The sequence below is a fragment of the Salvelinus alpinus genome, chromosome 5 (assembly GCF_045679555.1).
Source record: "Salvelinus alpinus chromosome 5, SLU_Salpinus.1, whole genome shotgun sequence".
NCBI lineage: Eukaryota > Metazoa > Chordata > Actinopteri > Salmoniformes > Salmonidae > Salvelinus > Salvelinus alpinus.
Window position 1 is genome coordinate 18,030,880 of NC_092090.1, and position 26,190 is coordinate 18,057,069.

At 47.7% G+C, this 26,190-nt stretch overlaps 1 protein-coding gene across 3 annotated transcripts in view; it reads left to right on the top strand.

Annotated features, from left to right (window-relative positions):
- Window positions 1–26,190, top strand: part of kiaa1549lb (KIAA1549-like b) — a 159,116-nt gene that overhangs the window by 110,547 nt on the left and 22,379 nt on the right. For all 3 annotated transcript variants that reach the window (XM_071399932.1, XM_071399933.1, XM_071399934.1), the window contains exons 11-13: window positions 7,909–8,072; window positions 8,531–8,569; window positions 25,396–25,595. In XM_071399932.1, coding sequence (XP_071256033.1) covers window positions 7,909–8,072; window positions 8,531–8,569; window positions 25,396–25,595 — 403 coding nt within the window. The remainder of the gene's footprint in view (window positions 1–7,908; window positions 8,073–8,530; window positions 8,570–25,395; window positions 25,596–26,190) is intronic.

Consider the following 26,190-nt stretch of genomic DNA (forward strand, 5'->3'; position numbering starts at 1 on the left):
AACACACCACAGGGGAGGAGGGAGGAGGGAGAGTTGCATTTCTGAATGTGTGTCAAATCAAATCAAGAATGTGTGTGTGTGCGTCCCCCTCTGTGCATATCCTTATAAAGTTCCTCAGTACTCTGTTTTCTGTGTACTAACAGGCTACGGTCTGTCAGAGCTGTATGTCTCTGTGTCAGAGTGGGTGAGGTCTGTCAGAGCTGTATGTCTCTGTGTCAGAGTGGGTGAGGTCTGTCAGAGCTGTATGTCTCTGTGTCAGAGTGGGTGTACAGTACAGGACATACTATCTCTGTGTCAGAGTGGGTGTACAGTACAGGACATACTATCTCTGTGTCAGAGTGGGTGTACAGGACAGGACATACTATCTCTGTGTCAGAGTGGGTGTACAGGACATACTATCTCTGTGTCAGAGTGGGTGTACAGTACAGGACATACTATCTCTGTGTCAGAGTGGGTGTACAGGACATACTATCTCTGTGTTAGAGTGGGTGTACAGGACATACTATCTCTGTGTCAGAGTGGGTATACAGTACAGGACATACTATCTCTGTGTCAGAGTGGGTGTACAGTACAGGACATACTATCTCTGTGTCAGAGTGGGTGTACAGTACAGGACATACTATCTCTGTGTTAGAGTGGGTGTACAGGACATACTATCTCCGTGTCAGAGTGGGTGTACAGTACAGGACATACTATCTCTGTGTCAGAGTGGGTGTACAGGACATACTATCTCCGTGTCAGAGTGGGTGTACAGTACAGGACATACTATCTCTGTGTCAGAGTGGGTGTACAGTACAGGACATACTATCTCTGTGTCAGAGTGGGTGTACAGTACAGGACATACTATCTCTGTGTTAGAGTGGGTGTACAGGACATACTATCTCCGTGTCAGAGTGGGTGTACAGTACAGGACATACTATCTCTGTGTCAGAGTGGGTGTACAGGACATACTATCTCCGTGTCAGAGTGGGTGTACAGGACATACTATCTCTGTGTCAGAGTGGGTGTACAGTACAGGACATACTATCTCTGTGTCAGAGTGGGTGTACAGTACAGGACATACTATCTCTGTGTCAGAGTGGGTGTACAGTACAGGACATACTATCTCTGTGTTAGAGTGGGTGTACAGGACATACTATCTCTGTGTCAGAGTGGGTGTACAGGACATACTATCTCTGTGTCAGAGTGGGTGTACAGGACAGGACATACTATCTCTGTGTCAGAGTGGGTGTACAGGACAGGACATACTATCTCTGTGTTAGAGTGGGTGTACAGGACATACTATCTCTGTGTCAGAGTGGGTGTACAGGACAGGACATACTATCTCTGTGTCAGAGTGGGTGTACAGGACAGGACATACTATCTCTGTGTTAGAGTGGGTGTACAGGACATACTATCTCTGTGTCAGAGTGGGTGTACAGTACAGGACATACTATCTCTGTGTCAGAGTGGGTGTACAGTACAGGACATACTATCTCTGTGTCAGAGTGGGTGTACAGTACAGGACATACTATCTCTGTGTCAGAGTGGGTGTACAGGACATACTATCTCAGTGTCAGAGTGGGTGTACAGTACAGGACATACTATCTCTGTGTCAGAGTGGGTGTACAGTACAGGACATACTATCTCTGTGTCAGAGTGGGTGTACAGTACAGGACATACTATCTCTGTGTCAGAGTGGGTGTACAGTACAGGACATACTATCTCTGTGTCAGAGTGGGTGTACAGTACAGGACATACTATCTCTGTGTTAGAGTGGGTGTACAGGACATACTATCTCTGTGTCAGAGTGGGTGTACAGGACATACTATCTCAGTGTCAGAGTGGGTGTACAGTACAGGACATACTATCTCTGTGTCAGAGTGGGTGTACAGGACAGGACATACTATCTCTGTGTCAGAGTGGGTGTACAGTACAGGACATACTATCTCTGTGTCAGAGTGGGTGTACAGGACAGGACATACTATATCTGTGTCAGAGTGGGTGTACAGGACATACTATCTCTGTGTCAGAGTGGGTGTACAGGACATACTATCTCAGTGTCAGAGTGGGTGTACAGTACAGGACATACTATCTCTGTGTCAGAGTGGGTGTACAGGACAGGACATACTATCTCTGTGTCAGAGTGGGTGTACAGTACAGGACATACTATCTCTGTGTCAGAGTGGGTGTACAGTACAGGACATACTATCTCAGTGTCAGAGTGGGTGTACAGGACAGGACATACTATCTCTGTGTCAGAGTGGGTGTACAGGACAGGACATACTATCTCTGTGTTAGAGTGGGTGTACAGGACATACTATCTCTGTGTCAGAGTGGGTGTACAGGACATACTATCTCTGTGTCAGAGTGGGTGTACAGGACAGGACATACTATCTCTGTGTCAGAGTGGGTGTACAGGACAGGACATACTATCTCTGTGTTAGAGTGGGTGTACAGGACATACTATCTCTGTGTCAGAGTGGGTGTACAGTACAGGACATACTATATCTGTGTCAGAGTGGGTGTACAGGACATACTATCTCTGTGTTAGAGTGGCTGTACAGGACATACTATCTCTGTGTCAGAGTGGGTGTACAGGACATACTATCTCTGTGTCAGAGTGGGTGTACAGGACAGGACATACTATCTCTGTGTCAGAGTGGGTGTACAGGACAGGACATACTATCTCTGTGTTAGAGTGGGTGTACAGGACATACTATCTCTGTGTCAGAGTGGGTGTACAGTACAGGACATACTATCTCTGTGTCAGAGTGGGTGTACAGTACAGGACATACTATCTCCGTGTCAGAGTGGGTGTACAGTACAGGACATACTATCTCAGTGTCAGAGTGGGTGTACAGGACATACTATCTCAGTGTCAGAGTGGGTGTACATGACATACTATCTCTGTGTCAGAGTGGGTGTACAGGACATACTATCTCTGTGTCAGAGTGGGTGTACAGGACAGGACATACTATCTCCGTGTCAGAGTGGGTGTACAGGACATACTATCTCAGTGTCAGAGTGGGTGTACAGTACAGGACATACTATCTCTGTGTCAGAGTGGGTGTACAGGACATACTATCTCCGTGTCAGAGTGGGTGTACAGTACAGGACATACTATCTCAGTGTCAGAGTGGGTGTACAGGACAGGACATACTATCTCAGTGTCAGAGTGGGTGTACAGGACATACTATCTCAGTGTCAGAGTGGGTGTACAGGACATACTATCTCAGTGTCAGAGTGGGTGTACAGTACAGGACATACTATCTCAGTGTCAGAGTGGGTGTACAGTACAGGACATACTATCTCAGTGTCAGAGTGGGTGTACAGGACAGGACATACTATCTCAGTGTCAGAGTGGGTGTACAGGACATACTATCTCAGTGTCAGAGTGGGTGTACAGGACATACTATCTCTGTGTCAGAGTGGGTGTACAGGACATACTATCTCAGTGTCAGAGTGGGTGTACAGGACATACTATCTCTGTGTCAGAGTGGGTGTACAGTACAGGACATACTATCTCAGTGTCAGAGTGGGTGTACAGGACAGGACATACTATCTCAGTGTCAGAGTGGGTGTACAGGACATACTATCTCAGTGTCAGAGTGGGTGTACAGGACATACTATCTCAGTGTCAGAGTGGGTGTACAGGACATACTATCTCTGTGTCAGAGTGGGTGTACAGGACATACTATCTCAGTGTCAGAGTGGGTGTACAGGACATACTATCTCTGTGTCAGAGTGGGTGTACAGTACAGGACATACTATCTCCGTGTCAGAGTGGGTGTACAGTACAGGACATACTATCTCTGTGTCAGAGTGGGTGTACAGGACATACTATCTCTGTGTCAGAGTGGGTGTACAGGACATACTATCTCAGTGTCAGAGTGGGTGTACAGTACAGGACATACTATCTCTGTGTCAGAGTGGGTGTACAGGACATACTATCTCTGTGTCAGAGTGGGTGTACAGTACAGGACATACTATCTCTGTGTCAGAGTGGGTGTACAGTACAGGACATACTATCTCTGTGTTAGAGTGGGTGTACAGGACATACTATCTCCGTGTCAGAGTGGGTGTACAGTACAGGACATACTATCTCTGTGTCAGAGTGGGTGTACAGGACATACTATCTCCGTGTCAGAGTGGGTGTACAGTACAGGACATACTATCTCTGTGTCAGAGTGGGTGTACAGTACAGGACATACTATCTCTGTGTCAGAGTGGGTGTACAGTACAGGACATACTATCTCTGTGTTAGAGTGGGTGTACAGGACATACTATCTCCGTGTCAGAGTGGGTGTACAGTACAGGACATACTATCTCTGTGTCAGAGTGGGTGTACAGGACATACTATCTCCGTGTCAGAGTGGGTGTACAGGACAGGACATACTATCTCTGTGTCAGAGTGGGTGTACAGTACAGGACATACTATCTCTGTGTTAGAGTGGGTGTACAGGACATACTATCTCTGTGTCAGAGTGGGTGTACAGGACATACTATCTCTGTGTCAGAGTGGGTGTACAGGACATACTATCTCTGTGTCAGAGTGGGTGTACAGGACATGACTTACTATCTCAGTGTCAGAGTGGGTGTACAGGACATACTATCTCTGTGTCAGAGTGGGTGTACAGGACATGACATACTATCTCTGTGTCAGAGTGGGTGTACAGGACATACTATCTCCGTGTCAGAGTGGGTGTACAGGACAGGACATACTATCTCTGTGTCAGAGTGGGTGTACAGTACAGGACATACTATCTCTGTGTTAGAGTGGGTGTACAGGACATACTATCTCTGTGTCAGAGTGGGTGTACAGGACATACTATCTCTGTGTCAGAGTGGGTGTACAGGACAGGACATACTATCTCTGTGTCAGAGTGGGTGTACAGGACAGGACATACTATCTCTGTGTTAGAGTGGGTGTACAGTACAGGACATACTATCTCTGTGTCAGAGTGGGTGTACAGGACATACTATCTCTGTGTCAGAGTGGGTGTACAGTACAGGACACACTATCTCTGTGTCAGAGTGGGTGTACAGTACAGGACATACTATCTCTGTGTCAGAGTGGGTGTACAGTACAGGACATACTATCTCTGTGTCAGAGTGGGTGTACAGGACAGGACATACTATCTCTGTGTCAGAGTGGGTGTACAGTACAGGACATACTATCTCTGTGTCAGAGTGGGTGTACAGTACAGGACATACTATATCTGTGTCAGAGTGGGTGTACAGGACATACTATCTCTGTGTCAGAGTGGGTGTACAGTACAGGACATACTATCTCTGTGTCAGAGTGGGTGTACAGTACATACTATCTCAGTGTCAGAGTGGGTGTACAGGACATACTATCTCTGTGTCAGAGTGGGTGTACAGGACAGGACATACTATCTCCGTGTCAGAGTGGGTGTACAGTACAGGACATACTATCTCTGTGTCAGAGTGGGTGTACAGGACATACTATCTCAGTGTCAGAGTGGGTGTACAGGACATACTATCTCTGTGTCAGAGTGGGTGTACAGGACATACTATCTCAGTGTCAGAGTGGGTGTACAGGACAGGACATACTATCTCAGTGTCAGAGTGGGTGTACAGGACATACTATCTCTGTGTCAGAGTGGGTGTACAGGACATGACATACTATCTCTGTGTCAGAGTGGGTGTACAGGACATACTATCTCCGTGTCAGAGTGGGTGTACAGGACAGGACATACTATCTCTGTGTCAGAGTGGGTGTACAGTACAGGACATACTATCTCTGTGTTAGAGTGGGTGTACAGGACATACTATCTCTGTGTCAGAGTGGGTGTACAGGACATACTATCTCTGTGTCAGAGTGGGTGTACAGGACAGGACATACTATCTCTGTGTCAGAGTGGGTGTACAGGACAGGACATACTATCTCTGTGTTAGAGTGGGTGTACAGTACAGGACATACTATCTCTGTGTCAGAGTGGGTGTACAGGACATACTATCTCTGTGTCAGAGTGGGTGTACAGTACAGGACATACTATCTCTGTGTCAGAGTGGGTGTACAGTACAGGACATACTATCTCTGTGTCAGAGTGGGTGTACAGTACAGGACATACTATCTCTGTGTCAGAGTGGGTGTACAGGACAGGACATACTATCTCTGTGTCAGAGTGGGTGTACAGTACAGGACATACTATCTCTGTGTCAGAGTGGGTGTACAGTACAGGACATACTATATCTGTGTCAGAGTGGGTGTACAGGACATACTATCTCTGTGTCAGAGTGGGTGTACAGTACAGGACATACTATCTCTGTGTCAGAGTGGGTGTACAGTACATACTATCTCAGTGTCAGAGTGGGTGTACAGGACATACTATCTCTGTGTCAGAGTGGGTGTACAGGACAGGACATACTATCTCCGTGTCAGAGTGGGTGTACAGTACAGGACATACTATCTCTGTGTCAGAGTGGGTGTACAGGACATACTATCTCAGTGTCAGAGTGGGTGTACAGGACATACTATCTCTGTGTCAGAGTGGGTGTACAGGACATACTATCTCAGTGTCAGAGTGGGTGTACAGGACATACTATCTCAGTGTCAGAGTGGGTGTACAGGACATACTATCTCTGTGTCAGAGTGGGTGTACAGGACATACTATCTCAGTGTCAGAGTGGGTGTACAGGACATACTATCTCTGTGTCAGAGTGGGTGTACAGTACAGGACATACTATCTCCGTGTCAGAGTGGGTGTACAGTACAGGACATACTATCTCTGTGTCAGAGTGGGTGTACAGGACATACTATCTCTGTGTCAGAGTGGGTGCACAGGACATACTATCTCAGTGTCAGAGTGGGTGTACAGTACAGGACATACTATCTCTGTGTCAGAGTGGGTGTACAGTACAGGACATACTATCTCTGTGTTAGAGTGGGTGTACAGTACAGGACATACTATCTCTGTGTTAGAGTGGGTGTACAGTACAGGACATACTATCTCTGTGTCAGTGGGTGTACAGGACATACTATCTCTGTGTTTAAGATGGAAAGCGTAGCTTTCAGAACAGAACAATGAAAAGCCTCATAACACTCTCCTTATTACTCACATTGGGGAGTTTCTTCTTGACAGTATTTTATATAATTATTGTATTTCTCTCAGATTGCTGTGACTGCTAAAGGAAGTAAGGACAGTATGAGACGTGTCTGTAGAGGTACGGCATAATGAAGGGAGAGGAGGGAGGAAGTGAGGACAGTATGAGATGTGTCTGTAGAGGTACGGCATAATGAAGGGAGAGGAGGGAGGAAGTGAGGACAGTATGAGACGTGTCTGTAGAGGTACGGCATAATGAAGGGAGAGGAGGGAGGAAGTGAGGACAGTATGAGATGTGTCTGTAGAGGTACGGCATAATGAAGGGAGAGGATGGAGGAAGTGAGGACAGTATGAGATGTGTCTGTAGAGGTACGGCATAATGAAGGGAGAGGAGGGAGGAAGTGAGGACAGTATGAGACGTGTCTGTAGAGGTACGGCATAATGAAGGGAGAAGAGGGAGGAAGTGAGGACAGTATGAGACGTGTCTGTAGAGGTACGGCATAATGAAGGGAGAGGAGGGAGGAAGTGAGGACAGTATGAGACGTGTCTGTAGAGGTACGGCATAATGAAGGGAGAGGAGGGAGGAAGTGAGGACAGTATGAGACGTGTCTGTAGAGGTACGGCATAATGAAGGGAGAGGATGGACTACTGCTGTGATGTTGATTGATGTGAGGAACATTTCTGCAGACACATTTACCTCAGTAAAACATGTCTACTGTTACTGTGTGTTCTATCATTGATGATTACATGATGATAATTCTTATACACAGCACAACAATAGGAGGGACTATGTTGTGTGTGCGTGTATGTGTGTTGATCCGTGCTCTCACAAAGTGTTCCTGTGTGTTTCCTCTTGTAGCCGTGGTGAAGAATCCTCCAAACAATCTGTGGATCATCGCAGCTGTGCTGGCCCCTATCGCCGTGGTAACGCTCATCATCATCATCATCACCGCCGTGCTCTGCCGGAAGAACAAGAGCGACTTTAAAGCCGACGCCATGGGCAACCTCAACCCCCGTGTCAAGGTGGGCAGAGACGCACACACACACACACACACACACACACACACACACACACACACACACACACACACACACACACACACACACACACACACACACACACACACACACACACACACACACACACACACACACACACACACACACACACACCAGGTAGAGGTAAATCCAGATGACAACCAGAGACACACACTGCAAAAAATGTCTTGTATTGAGTTGATTTCTATTACCCAAAAAATCAAACCTTTTTAGGTTGAAATCAGCAGAATGATCTGCCAGTGCAGTGAGATTATTCATCTTGGTAAGACGCCAGGTAAATCCATTGTTTGGTTAAACCTAGCAGATCATTGCCTGTTTTTGCAGTGCATGTTTTCAGCCTACAGTCAAACTGTCAGAAGAAAGACGGGAGAAGGAAATGGATGATGACACGTATCTTTGACACTGTTTCTCTTGTTTTTCAGACGTCATATCGGAGGGATGTTACAGGATATTACCACCAGGTATCTACCTTGTATCTCCCTGGTGTCTGTCCTTGTTGTGAGCTGTGTGTGTCACAGGAGGTTGGTGGCACCTTAATTGGGGAGGACGGGCTCATGGTAATGACTGAAGAGAAATAAGTAGAATGGTATGAATTACATCAAACACATGGTTTGATGCCATTCCATTTGCTTTGTTTCAGCCATTATAATGAGCCGTCCTCCACTGGTGTGTGTCTACTAGAGGAGTGCAGGGTAATGGGGTGTTTGACTGGCATATGAAATAGGGATATGCTGCAGTTGAAATAAGGTTTGAATAGTCACTATTACATATGATGGCTGTGTTTGTTTAGGAGACTGTGTGTGTGTATTAGGGTTGGGTGGTATCCAGATGTTCATCACCTTATTCCATCCTTCTCTCATCCCGGGATTTACAGTATTATCAACTTAGTACACAAGGTGGTGCCAGAAAAAATTGGGCATCTATTACCAGAATGCTAACAAAATTATCACAAGTAATAGCGAATTTCCATGGAGGCTGCAAGCTAAATATGCTAACGAGTGAAAAAATTAAATATACAAATTGCTAAGACAGGCAATCCAGCACATAAAGTTATACATATATAGGTAGGAGCTGCCAAATGTCAAGCGATGTGAACGAGAGACATTGTGCAAATGAACAAAGTTTTGACACATGCTTGTCTGAAGGAAGAACAGTACTGGCTCTGGAGCAGCATGTGTACACACTGTGTCTGTGTGGAGTCTGGAGTCGCTAGGGCAACGGGCCTGCCTGGTAAGCTTGGAGAAGAGGGCGGAGGAGCAGATAGTCCGAGAACAGAGAGGAGAAAAAAACGCATAGGAAATCAAGATAGGGCTTTGACACGGCAGAAATCCAACACAATATGATGCCCCCTCACCTTATTAATTCAGCCACTTACTTAGATAACTAGCAAGTTAAATTTAGGGGTCTCGTTAACTGAGAATTTTGTGTTTTTCACGCAGGAAAAAATATAAAATGCATAAGAAATATCTTGCTGTGTTTTGTAAACACAGATGTAATATGCTTCTTATTATAATTTCTGCTTGAGAGGCATTCTATCAGCAGACAGCGCTCTGAAAAAGACCTCGTTTTTTAATTGTAAGCTTATTTACTTGTGTGACTGCCAGCCAAATAGCTTTACGTGACTGCCAGCCAAATTCTTTTGTCATCTGATGAAAATGAATATATTTTCTGCCGTTACACTAATGTATTTTCTGTGAAAGAAAACTATAGTTGCACGTCCCTGATCACTCTATTGAAGCAAAAAAACACTGTTGACTTTCAATATAAAACGCGACCCCTGGCAATACACAGCTGGACTCACCTGCTCCTGCTTTCTCCCATTGTGATATTTACAAACAAGCACGTGACTGGCCCAGCTGTTCTGGGGAGCTACGGTAAGCTTTATAATTAAGCAATAAGGCATCTCGGGGGTTTGTTGTATATGGCCAATATACTACGGCTAAGGGCTGTGCCTGGCCATATACAACAAACCCCAGAGATGCCTTATTGCTACTATAAACTGGTTACCAATGTAATTAGAGCAGTAAAAATACATGTCTTGTCATACCCATGGTATACGGTCTGATATACTATGGCTATCAGCCAATCAGCATTCAGGGCTCGAACCACCCTCTTTATAATGTAAAATAATGTGACAGGTGAAATGAACATGATCTGCTTTATCTCCTATCATACTGCAGGTATTTACTTAAAAAGTAGCTACAAATATAAAAATGTATTGAAAAACTTCAAAATAAGTAGTTTTGACGGTATTGAAAAACCATCCCATGGCTATTTCCAAATATCTCGGTATACGGTATACCGCCCAATCCTAGTGTGTAGACCATTATGAGTGAGGGAGATGAGAGACCGCAACCAACCTAGCCGACTCACTCTGTAGTAGACTAAAAGCTGTGTGTATGCGTGTGAATGCGTGTGCGTGCGTGTACGTGCGTGTACGTGCGCGCACGTACGTGCATGTGTGTGTGCATGTGTGTACTCTGAAACGAGCTCTTGGTGCATATTGCTGGAACAAGGTCAGATGTTCTCATCTTAATTGGGTAAAAATAGGCTAGCCGAGACACTAATGATTCTCCTGGCTCAGTACACAGTATAAATACACACAGATCCTACCTATACCATTACACCTGACTCCCTTCTATATGTCTAGTAATGTATGTACTCTCATTGTTAACCTTCTGGACCTCATTTGTCTTTTTTTTAAGAAGCAGACACACACGCAAACACACACACACACGCACACACCCCTGTTCTGACCTAGTTTACCACTGTATGCGTTGTCATTCGCTATTGTTTGTATCAGTTTGTTTGGCATTATAGATCAGTTAGTTCACCATTACAGTAATACAATAACCAATCACCAATGTTATTTTTCTATGCAAAGACATGGTCCATATTTTGCAGTATAGCAGTATCCCAAGAGGGAGCTTTTGCCTGAACTTTAGTATGAAATAACAAGCAGGATCAAATCACATTGTATTTGTCACATGCTTGGTAAACAACAGGTGTAGACTAACAGTGAAATGCTTACTGACGGTCCCTTCCCAACAATGCAGAGAGAAACAACAGGTGTAGACTAACAGTGAAATGCTTACTGATGGTCCCTTCCCAACAATGCAGAGAGAAACAACAGGTGTAGACTAACAGTGAAATGCTTACTGATGGTCCCTTCCCAACAATGCAGAGAAACAACAGGTGTAGACTCACAGTGAAATGCTTACTGATGGTCCCTTCCCAACAACACAGAGAGAAACAACAGGTGTAGACTAACAGTGAAATGCTTACTGATGGTCCCTTCCCAACAATGCAGAGAAACAACAGGTGTAGACTAACAGTGAAATGCTTACTGATGGTCCCTTCCCAACAATGCAGAGAAACAACAGGTGTAGACTCACAGTGAAATGCTTACTGATGGTCCCTTCCCAACAATGCAGAGAAACAACAGGTGTAGACTCACAGTGAAATGCTTACTGATGGGCCCTTCCCAACAATGCAGAGAAACAACAGGTGTAGACTCACAGTGAAATGCTTACTGATGGTCCCTTCCCAACAATGCAGAGAGAAACAACAGGTGTAGACTCACAGTGAAATGCTTACTGATGGTCCCTTCCCAACAATGCAGAGAGAAACAACAGGTGTAGACTCACAGTGAAATGCTTACTGATGGGCCCTTCCCAACAATGCAGAGAGAAACAACAGGTGTAGACTCACAGTGAAATGCTTACTGATGGGCCCTTCCCAACAATGCAGAGAGAAACAACAGGTGTAGACTCACAGTGAAATGCTTACTGATGGGCCCTTCCCAACAATGCAGAGAGAAACAACAGGTGTAGACTCACAGTGAAATGCTTACTGATGGTCCCTTCCCAACAATGCAGAGAAACAACAGGTGTAGACTCACAGTGAAATGCTTACTGATGGTCCCTTCCCAACAACACAGAGAGAAACAACAGGTGTAGACTAACAGTGAAATGCTTACTGATGGTCCCTTCCCAACAACACAGAGAGAAACAACAGGTGTAGACTCACAGTGAAATGCTTACTGATGGTCCCTTCCCAACAACACAGAGAGAAACAACAGGTGTAGACTCACAGTGAAATGCTTAGTTACAGGCCCTTCACAACAACACAGAGAGAAACAACAGGTGTAGACTAACAGTGAAATGCTTACTGATGGTCCCTTCCCAACAATGCAGAGAAACAACAGGTGTAGACTAACAGTGAAATGCTTACTGATGGTCCCTTCCCAACAATGCAGAGAGAAACAACAGGTGTAGACTCACAGTGAAATGCTTACTGATGGTCCCTTCCCAACAACACAGAGAGAAACAACAGGTGTAGACTCACAGTGAAATGCTTAGTTACAGGCCCTTCACAACAACACAGAGAGAAACAACAGGTGTAGACTAACAGTGAAATGCTTACTGATGGTCCCTTCCCAACAATGCAGAGAAACAACAGGTGTAGACTCACAGTGAAATGCTTACTGACGGGCCTTTTTCCAACAATACAGAGAGAAACAACAATTATAATAATAGAAAAATAGAAAGATAATAATAATACGAGGAATAAATCCACAATGAGTAATAATAACTTAGCTATATACACGGGGTACCAGTACCGACTAGATGTGCAGAGATACGAGGTAATTGAGGTAGATATGTACATATAGGTAGGGATAAAATGACTAGGCATCAGGATAGATAATTAACTGTAACAGCAGTGTATGTGATATTTACATTTTATTCATTTAGCAGACGCTCTTATCTAGATGAGTTAAAAGAGTTTAACTAACTATTTAGCAGTATTATGGCTTGGGGGTAGAAGCTGTTCAGAGTCCTGTTGGTTCCAGATTTGGTGCATCGGTACAGCTTGCCGTGCAGTAGCAGAGAGAACAGTCTATGACTTGAGTATCTGGAGTCTTTAACACTTTTTAGGGCCTTCCTCTGACAATGCCTGGTATAGGGGTCCTGTAGTGCCTTGTGGTCAGATGCCAAGCAGTTGCCATACCAAGCGGTGATGCAGCCAGTCAAGATGCTCTCAGTGGTGCAGCTGTAGAACTTTTTGAGGAGCTGAGGGCCCATGCCAAATCTTTTCAGCCTCCTGAGAGGCATTGTCGTGTGCTCTTCACGATTGTGTTGGTGTGTGTGGACCATGATAATTCCACAGTGATGTGGACACCAAGGAACTTGAAGCTCTCGACCTGCTCCACTACAGCCCCATCAATGTGGATGGGGGTATGCTCGTACCTCTGTTTCCTGTAGTCCAGATCAGCTCCTTTGTCTTGCTGATGTTAAGGGAGAGGTTGTTCTCCTGGCACCATACTGCCAGGTCTCTAACCTCCTCCCTATAGGCTGTCTCATCGTTGAGGGAGAGGTTGTTGTCCTGGCACCATACTGCCAGGTCTCTAACCTCCTCCCTATAGGCTGTCTCATCGTTGAGGGAGAGGTTGTTGTCCTGGCACCATACTGCCAGGTCTCTAACCTCCTCCCTATAGGCTGTCTCATCGTTGAGGGAGAGGTTGTTCTCCTGGCACCATACTGCCAGGTCTCTAACCTCCTCCCTATAGGCTGTCTCATCGTTGAGGGAGAGGTTGTTCTCCTGGCACCATACTGCCAGGTCTCTAACCTCCTCCCTATAGGCTGTCTCATCGTTGTCGGTGGTATCCAATGATGGTATTGGAGCCATGCTTGGTCACGAAGTCGTGGGTGAACAGGGAGTATAGGAGGGGACTAAGCTCGCACCCCTGAGTGGCCCCGGTGTTGTGGGTCAGCGTGGCGGATGTGTTGTTGCCTACCTTGTTTAATCCCTGGGTCCTTAGCTTAGTGATGAGCTTGGAGTCAATGAACAGCATTCTCATGTACAGCAGGTGCTCCTTTTGTCCAGGTGGGAAAGGGCACTGTGGATTGCAGTAGATGTTGCGTCATCTGTGGATATGTGGCGGTATGTGAATTGGAGTGGATCCAGGCTGTCTGGGATGAAGGTGTTGATGTGAGCCATGACAAGCCATTCAAAGCATTTCATGGCTACAGATGTGACTGCTACGGGCTGATAGTCATTTCGTCAGATTACCTTGGCGTTCTTGGGCACAGGGACTATGGTGTTTAAAAAAAAATTAACTAGGCAAGTCAGTTAAGAACAAATTCTTATTTACAATGACGGCCTACACCGGCCAAAACCGAACAACGCTGGGCCAATTGTGCGCCGCCCTATGGGACTCCCAATCACGGCCAGTTGTGATACAGCCTGGATTCGAACCAGGGTGTCTGTAGTGACGCCTCAAGCACTGAGATACAGTGCCTTAGACCTCTGCGCCACTCGGGAGACCTTGAAACATGTAGCATTACAGACTGGGTCAGAGAGAGGTTGAAAATGTCAGTGAAGACACTTGCCAGCTGGTCAGCGCATGCTCTGAGTACATGTCCTAGTAATCCATCTAGCTCTCCGGCCTTGTGAATGTTGACCTGTTTAAGGGTCTTACTACATCGACTCTGGAGAGCGTGATCACACTGTCGTCTGGAACAGTTGGTGCGCTCATGCATGTTTCAGTGTTGCTAGCATCGAAGCCAGCATAGAAGGTATTTAGCTCGTCTGGTAGGATCGCATCACTGGACAGCTCGCGGCTGGGTTTCCCTTTGTAATCCGTGCTAGTTATCAAGCCCTTCCACATCTGACGAGCAACAGAGCCGGTGTAGTAGGATTCGATCTTGGTCCTGTATTGATGCTTTGCCTGTTTGATGGTTCGTCGGAGGGCGTAGCGGGATTTCTTATAAGCGTCCAGATTAGTATCCCGCTCCTTTAAAGCGGCAGCTCTAGCCTTTAGCTCAGTGCAGATATTTCCTGTAATCCATGGCTTCTGATTGGAATGTGGGGATGATGTCGTCTATGCCCTTATTAATGAAGCCGGTGACTGATGTGGTTAGCTCCTCAATGCCATCGGATGAATCCCGGAACATATTCCAGTCTATGCTAGTGAAACAGACCTGTAGTTTAGCATGTGTGTGTGTGTGTGTGTGTTAGTGCAGTAGCCTATCCACCATCAGTGGATCAATGATAGATGCTCCATTATGTTTACCAAAGGGATATCCCTCTGCCTGTCTGTGTCCACCTTTCACTCTCTCTGTTTGTTTCTGTCTATCTTTGCACCATCAGCCAGTCTGTACAGTATATTGAGGTGGGTGTTATTGAGGCAGACACTGTGAAATGTGCTTGGGACCCTGAGGAGTGAACCCATGGGGTTAAACCTGGTTCTTGCTGTGTTGGAGCAGTCCAGTTGTCAATATGAGGGATGGACAAATACCTTGGGAATTTGCATTCTATCACATTTAAAAAAAAAAGTACATCACTTGGGGAAAAACAAATTGAATAGTGATACTGTGAATATCACCTCTCAGTGAGACTGTCATGCTGTGTGACTGCAGATGTAGCACTTCCCTCTATATCCCTCTGAGAACCACTCCTCTGACAGCCCTGCAGCCAGCACTTTCCCTCTATATCCCTCTGAGAACCACCCCTCTGACAGCCCTGCAGCCAGCACTTCCCCTCTATATCCCTCTGAGAACCACCCCTCTGACAGCCCTGCAGCCAGCACTTTCCCTCTATATCCCTCTGAGAACCACCCCTCTGACAGCCCTGCAGCCAGCACTTCCCCTCTATATGCCTCTGAGAACCACTCCTCTGACAGCCCTGCAGCCAGCACTTCCCCTCTATATGCCTCTGAGAACCACTCCTCTGACAGCCCTGCAGCCAGCACTTCCCCTCTATATGCCTCTGAGAACCACTCCTCTGACAGCCCTGCAGCCAGCACTTTCCCTCTATATCCCTCTGAGAACCACTCCTCTGACAGCCCTGCAGCCAGCACTTCCCTCTATATCCCTCTGAGAACCACTCCTCTGACAGCCCTGCAGCCAGCACTTCCCCTCTATATCCCTCTGAGAACCACTCCTCTGACAGCCCTGCAGCCAGCACTTCCCCTCTATATCCCTCTGAGAACCACTCCTCTGACAGCCCTGCAGCCAGCACTTCCCTCTGAGAACCACCCCTCTGACAGCCCTGCAGCCAGCACTTTCCCTCTATATCCCTCTGAGAACCACCCCTCTGACAGCCCTGCAGCCAGCACTTCCCCTCTATATCCCTCTGAGAACCACTCCTCTGACAGCCCTGCAGCCAGCACTTCTTCACTCTATATCCCTCTGAGAACCACTTCCCTGACAGCCCTGCAGCCAGCACTTCCCCTCTATATCCCTCTGAGAACCACTCCTCTGACAGCCCTGCAGCCAGCACTTCCCCTCTATATCCCTCTGAGAACCACTTCCCTGCAGCCAGCACTTCCCTCTATATCCCTCTGAGAACCACTCCTCTGACAGCCCTGCAGCCAGCACTTTCCCTCTATATCCCTCTGAGAACCACCCCTCTGACTGTCATGTTTTGTCATTGATTATCATGTCTTGTCCCTGTGCTTCCCTTCTATTCGTTTCCCTCTGCTGGTCTTATTAGGTTCTTTCCCTTTTTCTATCCCTCTCTCTCCCCCTCCCTCTCTCCCTCTCTCGCTCTCTCTCTCTCTATCGTTCCGTTCCTGCTCCCAGCTGTTCCTCATTCTCCTAACTACCTCATTTACTCTTTCACACCTGTCCCCTATTTTGCCCTCTGATTAGAGGCCCTATTTCTCCCTCTGTTTTCCGCTTCTGTCCTTGTCGGATCCTTATTTGATGTTTGCTGTTCTGTGTCCTTGTTCCGCCCTGTCGTGTTTTTGCCTTCTTCAGATGCTGCGTGTGAGCAGGTGTCTATGTCAGCTACGGCCTGTGCCTTCCCGAAGCGACCTGCAGTCTGTGGTCGCGTCTCCAGTCATTCCTCTCTACTGACGAGAGGATTTCAGTTTTCCTGTTTTGGATTTACCTAAGATAATATCCAGGAGTATCGTTTTTTGTTTAAGACTGGAATAAAGACTCTGTTTCTATTAAGTCGCTTTTGGGTCCTCATTCACCAGCATAACAGAAGGATCCGACCAAGAATGGACCCAGCGACTACGGATTCTCGCAACACTGCCGTCGAGTTCCAGGGAGCAATGCTCGGCAGACACGAGCAGGAATTGTCTGCTGCTCGTCATGCCGTTGAGACCCTGGCCGCTCAGGTCTCCGACCTTTCAGGACAGTTTCAGAGTCTTCGTCTCGTGCCACCAGCTACTTCCTGGTCTTCCGAGTCTCCGGAACCTAGGGTTAATAACCCACTATGTTACTCTGGGCAGCCCACTGAGTGTCGCTCCTTTCTCACCCAGTGTGATATTGTGTTCTCTCTCCAGCCCAACACATACTCAAGAGAGAGAGCTCGGATCGCTTACGTCATATCACTCCTTACTGGTCGGGCTCGGGAGTGGGGCACAGCTATCTGGGAGGCAAGGGCTGAGTGTTCTAACGATTATCAGAACTTTAAAGAGGAGATGATACGGGTTTTTGATCGTTCAGTTTTTGGGAAGGAGGCTTCCAGGGCCCTGGCTTTCCTATGTCAAGGTGATCGATCCATAACGGATTACTCTATAGAGTTTCGCACTCTTGCTGCCTCCAGTGACTGGAACGAGCCGGCGTTGCTCGCTCGTTTTCTGGAGGGACTCCACGCTGAGGTTAAGGATGAGATTCTCTCCCGGGAGGTTCCTTCCAGCGTGGACTCTTTGATTGCACTCGCCATCCGCATAGAACGACGGGTAGATCTTCGTCACCGAACTCGTGGAAGAGAGCTCGCGTTTACGGTGTTCCCCCTCTCCGCATCTCAACCATCTCCTCCCACCGGCTCAGAGACTGAGCCCATGCAGCTGGGAGGTATTCGCATCTCGACTAAGGAGAGGGAACGGAGAATCACCAACCGCCTTTGCCTCTATTGCGGTTCTGCTGGACATTTTGTCATGTCATGTCCAGTAAAAGCCAGAGCTCATCAGTAAGCGGAGGGCTACTGGTGAGCGCTACTACTCAGGTCTCTCCATCAAGATCCTGTACTACCTTGTCGGTCCATCTACGCTGGACCGGTTCGGCTGCTTCCTGCAGTGCCTTGATAGACTCTGGGGCTGAGGGTTGTTTTATGGACGAAGCATGGGCTCGGAAACATGACATTCCTCTCAGACAGTTAGGGAAGCCCACGCCCATGTTCGCCTTAGATGGTAGTCTTCTCCCCAGTATCAGATGTGAGACACTACCTTTAACCCTCACAGTATCTGGTAACCACAGTGAGACCATTTCCTTTTTGATTTTTCGTTCACCTTTTACACCTGTTGTTTTGGGTCATCCCTGGCTAGTATGTCATAATCCTTCTATTAATTGGTCTAGTAATTCTATCCTATCCTGGAACGTTTCTTGTCATGTGAAGTGTTTAATGTCTGCTATCCCTCCTGTTTCTTCTGTCCCCTCTTCTCAGGAGGAACCTGGTGATTTGACAGGAGTGCCGGAGGAATATCATGATCTGCGCACGGTCTTCAGTCGGTCCAGAGCCAACTCTCTTCCTCCTCACCGGTCGTATGATTGTTGTATTGATCTCCTTCCGGGGACCACTCCCCCTCGGGGTAGACTATACTCTCTGTCGGCTCCCGAACGTAAGGCTCTCGAGGATTATCTGTCTGTTTCTCACGACGCCGGTACCGTGGTGCCTTCTTCCTCTCCCGCCGGAGCGGGGGTTTTTTTTGTTAAGAAGAAGGACGGTACTCTGCGCCCCTGCGTGGATTATCGAGGGCTGAATGACATAACGGTTAAGAATCGTTATCCGCTTCCCCTTATGTCGTCAGCCTTCGAGATTCTGCAGGGAGCCAGGTTCTTTACTAAGTTGGACCTTCGTAACGCTTACCATCTCGTGCGCATCAGAGAGGGGGACGAGTGGAAGACGGCGTTTAACACTCCGTTAGGGCATTTTGAATACCGGGTTCTGCCGTTCGGTCTCGCTAATGCTCCAGCTGTCTTTCAGGCATTAGTTAATGATGTACTGAGAGACATGCTGAACATCTTTGTTTTCGTTTACCTTGACGATATCCTGATTTTTTCACCGTCACTCGAGATTCATGTTCAGCACGTTCGACGTGTACTCCAGCGCCTTTTAGAGAATTGTCTCTACGTGAAGGCTGAGAAGTGCGCCTTTCATGTCTCCTCTGTCACATTTCTCGGTTCTGTTATTTCCGCTGAAGGCATTCAGATGGATCCCGCTAAGGTCCAGGCTGTCAGCGATTGGCCCGTTCCTAAGTCACGTGTCGAGTTGCAGCGCTTTCTCGGTTTCGCTAATTTCTATCGGCGTTTCATTCGTAATTTCGGTCAAGTGGCTGCCCCTCTCACAGCTCTGACTTCTGTCAAGACGTGCTTTAAGTGGTCCGGTTCCGCCCAGGGAGCTTTTGATCTCCTCAAGAAGCGTTTTACATCCGCTCCTATCCTTGTTACTCCTGACGTCACTAAACAATTCATTGTCGAGGTTGACGCTTCAGAGGTGGGCGTGGGAGCCATTCTGTCCCAGCGCTTCCATTCTGACGATAAGGTCCATCCTTGCGCTTATTTTTCTCATCGCCTGTCGCCATCGGAACGCAACTATGATGTGGGTAACCGCGAACTGCTCGCCATCCGCTTAGCCATAGGCGAATGGCGACAGTGGTTGGAGGGGGCGACCGTCCCTTTTGTCGTTTGGACTGACCATAAGAACCTTGAGTACATCCGTTCTGCCAAACGACTTAATGCACGTCAAGCTCGTTGGGCGTTGTTTTTCGCTCGTTTCGAGTTCGTGATTTCTTATCGTCCGGGAAATAAGAACACCAAGCCTGATGCCTTATCCCGTCTCTTTAGTTCTTCTGTGGCTTCTACCGACCCCGAGGGGATTCTCCCTGAAGGGCGTGTTGTCGGGTTGACTGTCTGGGGAATTGAGAGACAGGTAAAGCAAGCACTCACTCACACTGCGTCGCCGCGCGCTTGTCCTAGTAACCTTCTGTTCGTTCCTGTCTCTACTCGTCTGGCTGTTCTTCAGTGGGCTCACTCTGCCAAGTTAGCTGGCCACCCCGGCGTTCGGGGTACGCTTGCTTCTATTCGCCAGCGGTTTTGGTGGCCTACTCAGGAGCGTGACACGCGCCGTTTCGTGGCTGCTTGTTCGGACTGCGCGCAGACTAAGTCAGGTAACTCTCCTCCTGCCGGTCGTCTCAGACCGCTTCCCATTCCTTCTCGACCATGGTCTCACATCGCCTTAGACTTTATTACCGGTCTGCCTTCGTCTGCGGGGAAGACTGTGATTCTTACGGTTGTCGATAGGTTCTCTAAGGCGGCACATTTCATTCCCCTCGCTAAGCTTCCTTCCGCTAAGGAGACGGCACAAATCATCATTGAGAATGTGTTCAGAATTCATGGCCTCCCGTTAGACGCCGTTTCAGACAGATGCCCGCAATTCACGTCACAGTTTTGGAGGGAGTTCTGTCGTTTGATTGGTGCTTCCGTCAGTCTCTCTTCCGGGTTTCATCCCCAGTCTAACGGTCAAGCAGAAAGGGCCAATCAGTCGATTGGTCGCATATTACGCAGCCTTTCTTTTCGAAACCCTGCGTCTTGGGCAGAACAGCTTCCCTGGGCAGAATACGCTCACAACTCGCTTCCTTCGTCTGCTACCGGGCTATCTCCGTTTCAGAGTAGTCTTGGGTACCAGCCTCCTCTGTTCTCGTCCCAGCTCGCCGAGTCCAGCGTTCCCTCCGCTCAGGCTTTTGTCCAACGTTGTGAGCGCACCTGGAGGAGGGTCAGGTCTGCACTTTGCCGTTACAGGGCGCAGACTGTGAGAGCCGCCAATAAACGTAGGATTAAGAGTCCTAGGTATTGTCGCGGTCAGAGAGTGTGGCTTTCCACTCGTAACCTTCCCCTTACGACAGCTTCTCGCAAGTTGACTCCGCGGTTCATTGGTCCGTTCCGTGTCTCTCAGGTCGTCAATCCTGTCGCTGTGCGACTGCTTCTTCCGCGACATCTTCGTCGCGTCCACCCTGTCTTCCATGTCTCCTGTGTCAAGCCTTTTCTTCGCGCCCCCGTTCGTCTTCCCTCCCCCCCCCCCGTCCTTGTCGAGGGCGCACCTATTTACAAGGTACGAAAGATCATGGACATGCGTTCTCGGGGACGTGGTCACCAGTACTTAGTGGATTGGGAGGGTTACGGTCCTGAGGAGAGGAGTTGGGTTCCATCTCGGGACGTGCTGGACCGTTCGTTGATTGATGATTTCCTCCGTTGCCGCCAGGGTTCCTCCTCGAGTGCGCCAGGAGGCGCTTGGTGAGTGGGGGGGTACTGTCATGTTTTGTCATTGATTATCATGTCTTGTCCCTGTGCTTCCCTTCTATTCGTTTCCCTCTGCTGGTCTTATTAGGTTCTTTCCCTTTTTCTATCCCTCTCTCTCCCCCTCCCTCTCTCCCTCTCTCGCTCTCTCTCTCTCTATCGTTCCGTTCCTGCTCCCAGCTGTTCCTCATTCTCCTAACTACCTCATTTACTCTTTCACACCTGTCCCCTATTTTGCCCTCTGATTAGAGGCCCTATTTCTCCCTCTGTTTTCCGCTTCTGTCCTTGTCGGATCCTTATTTGATGTTTGCTGTTCTGTGTCCTTGTTCCGCCCTGTCGTGTTTTTGCCTTCTTCAGATGCTGCGTGTGAGCAGGTGTCTATGTCAGCTACGGCCTGTGCCTTCCCGAAGCGACCTGCAGTCTGTGGTCGCGTCTCCAGTCGTTCCTCTCTACTGACGAGAGGATTTCAGTTTTCCTGTTTTGGATTTACCTAAGATAATATCCAGGAGTATCGTTTTTTGTTTAAGACTGGAATAAAGACTCTGTTTCTATTAAGTCGCTTTTGGGTCCTCATTCACCAGCATAACACTGACAGCCCTGCAGCCAGCACTTCCCCTCTATATCCCTCTGAGAACCACTCCTCTGACAGCCCTGCAGCCAGCACTTTCCCTCTATATCCCTCTGAGAACCACCCCTCTGACAGCCCTGCAGCCAGCACTTCCCCTCTATATCCCTCTGAGAACCACCCATCTGACAGCCCTGCAGCCAGCACTTCCCCTCTATATCCCTCTGAGAACCACTCCTCTGACAGCCCTGCAGCCAGCACTTCCCCTCTATATCCCTCTGAGAACCACTCCTCTGACAGCCCTGCAGCCAGCACTTCCCTCTATATCCCTCTGAGAACCACTCCTCTGACAGCCCTGCAGCCAGCACTTCCGCTCTATATCCCTCTGAGAACCACCCCTCTGACAGCCCTGCAGCCAGCACTTCCCCTCTATATCCCTCTGAGAACCACTCCTCTGACAGCCCTGCAGCCAGCACTTCCCCTCTATATCCCTCTGAGAACCACTCCTCTGACAGCCCTGCAGCCAGCACTTTCCCTCTATATCCCTCTGAGAACCACTCCTCTGACAGCCCTGCAGCCAGCACTTCCCCTCTATATCCCTCTGAGAACCACTCCTCTGACAGCCCTGCAGCCAGCACTTTCCCTCTATATCCCTCTGAGAACCACTCCTCTGACAGCCCTGCAGCCAGCACTTTCCCTCTATATCCCTCTGAGAACCACCCCTCTGACAACCCTGCAGCCAGCACTTTTAGTCTGCATGAAAACTTCACCACCATCCACACCTCTGTGTGTGTGTTTAAGACTTTTATATAAACCCCACTGTGTCTCTCTCCTCTTCCGTCTGGAGTCTGACTACATTAGAATATTTTTGAGAAGTCTTTGAATCTCATCTTTTTATTGCCCACTGTGATTCATTTATTAGACATTAGAAGGAGAGAAAGTGAGATCAAAGAAGTCTTCATAAAAACGATGTGTATGGAGTTCAAGACACAGGATAGATATCCCATTAATACATGAACTAGAGTTCTGAAAAGTCATTTAGGTATTTCGGTTTTCTGTCTGAATGTGTGTGTCTGTCTGACTGCCTGTATGTCTCTTTAAATGTGTGTATCAATCAATCAAATGTATTTATAAAGGCCTTCTTACATCAGCTGATGTCACAAAGTGCTGTACAGAAACCCAGCCTAAAACCCCACACAGCAAGCAAAGCAGGTGTAGAAGCACGGTGGCTAGGAAAAACCCCCTAGAAAGGTCAGAACCTAGAGAGGAACCAGGCTGTGAGGGGTGGCCAGTCCTCTTCTGGCTGTGCCGGGTGGAGATTATAACAGAACATGACCAAGATGTTCAAGTGTTCATAGATGACCAGCAGGGTCAAATAATAATAATTACAGTGGTTGTAGAGGGTGCATTAGGTCAGCACCTCAGGAGTAAATGTCAGTTGGCTTTTCATAGCCGATCATTCAGAGTATCTCTACCGCTCCTGCTGTCTCTAGAGAGTTGAAAACAGCAGGTCTGGGACAGGTAGCACGTCCGGTGAACAGGTCAGGGTTCCATAGCCGCAGGCAGTACAGTTGAAACTGGAGCAGCAGCACGACCAGGTGGACTGGGGACAGCAAGTAGTCATCAGGCCAGGTAGTCCTGAGGCATGGTCCTAGGGCTCATGTCCTCTGAGATAAAGAAAGAAAGAAAGAAAGAAAGAAAGAAAGAAAGAAAGAAAGAGAGAGAGAGAGAGAAAAAGAGAGAGAGAATTAGAGAGAGCATACTTAAATTCACACAGGACACCGGATAAGACAAGAGAAATACTCCAGATATAACAGACTGACCCTAGCCCCCCCGACACATTGCAGCATAAATACTGGAGGCTGAGACAGGCGGGGAGACACCATGCCCCCGTCTGACAATACCCTTGGACAGGGCCAAACAGGAAAGATATAATCCCACCCACTGCCAAAGCACAGCCCCCACACCACTAGAGGGATATCTTCAACCACCAACTTACCATCCTGAGACAAGGCTGAGTATAGCCCACGAAGATCTCCCCACTGCACACACCCAAGGGGGGGCACCAACCCAGACAGGAAGATCACGTCAGTGACTCAGCCCACTCAAGTGACGAACCCCTCCTAGGGACGGCATGAAAGAGCATCAGTAAGCCAGTGACTCAGCCCCTGTAATAGGGTTAGAGGCAGAGAATCCCAGTGGAGAGAGGGGAACCGGCAGGGCAGAGACAGCAAGGGCGGTTCGTTGCTCCAGTGCTTTTCCGTTCACCTTCACACTCCTGGGCCAGACTACCCTCAATCATAGGACCTACTGAAAAGATGAGTCTTCAATAAAGACTTAAAGGTCGAGACCGAGTCTGCGTCTCTCTGTCTCCAGCTGTTTGCTTAGAAATTCTAGGGACAGTTAGAAGGCCTGCGTCTTGTGACCGTAGCGTACGTGTTGGTATGTACGGCAGGACCAAATCAGAAAGATAGCTAGTAGCAAGCCCATTTAATGCTTTGTAGGTTAGCAGTAAAACCTTGAAATCAGCCCTTGCCTTAACAGGAAGCCAGTGTAGAGAGGCTAGCACTGGAGTAATATGATCAAATTTTTTGGTTCTAGTCAAGATTCTAGCAGTCGTGTTTAGCACTAACTGAAGTTTATTTAGTGCTTTATCCGGGTAGCCGGAAAGTAGAGCATTGCAGTAGTCTAACCTAGAAGTGACAAAAGCATGGATTACTTTTTCTGCATAATTTTTGGACAGAAAGTTTCTGATTTTTGCAATGTTACATAGATGGAAAAAGCTGTCGTTGAAACAGTCTTGATATGTTCGTCAAAAGAGAGATCAGGGTCCAGAGTAACGCCGAGGTCCTTCACAGTTTTATTTGAGACGACAGTACAACCATCAAGATCAATTGTCAGATTCAACAGAAGATCGAAATGTACAGATGTATGCCGTCTGCATAGCAGTGAAAGTTAACATTATGTTACCGAATGACATCACCTAGAGGTAAAATATATAGTGAAAACAATAGTGGTCCTAAAATGGAGCCTTGAGGAACACTGAAATTTACAGTTGATTTGAGGACAAACCATTCACAGAGACAAACTGAAATCTTCCCGACAGATAAGATCTAAACCAGGCCAGAACTTGTCCGTGTAGACCAATTTAGGTTTCCAATCTCTCCAAAAGAATGTGGTGATCGATGGTATCAAAAGCAGCACTAAGGTCTAGGAGCACGAGGATAGATGCAGAGCCTCGGTCTGACGCCATTAAAAGGTCATTTACCACCTTCACAAGTTTAGTATGTCTCTTTAAATGTGCATTTGTCTCTGTGTATACATAATATGCTGACCCTGTGTGTGTGCGTGCGTGCGTGCGTGCGTGTGTGCGTGCGTGCGTGCGTCATTAGATGGCCATTGAGACAGAAAGCTTGCATCCATCACTCACCTGTTTCCACTCATCTCTCTCCCCCCATCGTCCTCCCTACAGCCTGTCCAGGGATTTGACTATGCCAAGCAGCACCTGGGCCGGGTGCAGGGTGGGGAGGGAGAGACCCTCCCCGTGACCCAGGACACCCTGGTGCTGCCCCTGCCCATCCGGGAAGCCCACCTCTCCCTCTCCCTGGAGAAAGCCCTGCACCAGGACGGCACCGCCAACAAGAAGACCCTCAACTCGGACATACGCAAGAGGTACTAAAGTCACCTCACATGGCCATACAGAGGGTGTCATAGGAATATATCTACAGTTTAAACTACTTGTTTTGTGTTGAGCCAATCAGATGTGATGTTACTGAGCTGGATAAGCCTATTGTGCTCCTGCAGAGGAGAGAGGATGTGACTGGCTAGTAGCTGAGCTCCATTCACGTCAGACTATTGTTATTCAGTTAAATATAGAGAGGGGAGATATTTCAGGAATACATTTACTCTAGTATGCTTGTCTTGAAGAGCTTTCCTGAGATCCGTTGACCTCAGATTATTATCAGTTGAATCACAGCAATTTATTCAGGAATGGTATTTTTACCTCTGCTTTTGTCTACGTTAAAGGAATTTCCCTGATATCTTTCCATAAGACTATTATGAGTGAATTGGCCCTGTGGGTAAAATCCTTAATGCTGTTCTGGATGAGACAATGATGTTACCACGACGTTATCTCCTTACCTCCTTACCTAGTTTACTGTATGTCCTACTTTGATGTTGGCTAGACCTTCATAAAACCCTCACCATCCTAATGCACTACACAGATGCCTAAAGTCTTCTTCCCATGTTTTCTGTTATTGTACTGTGG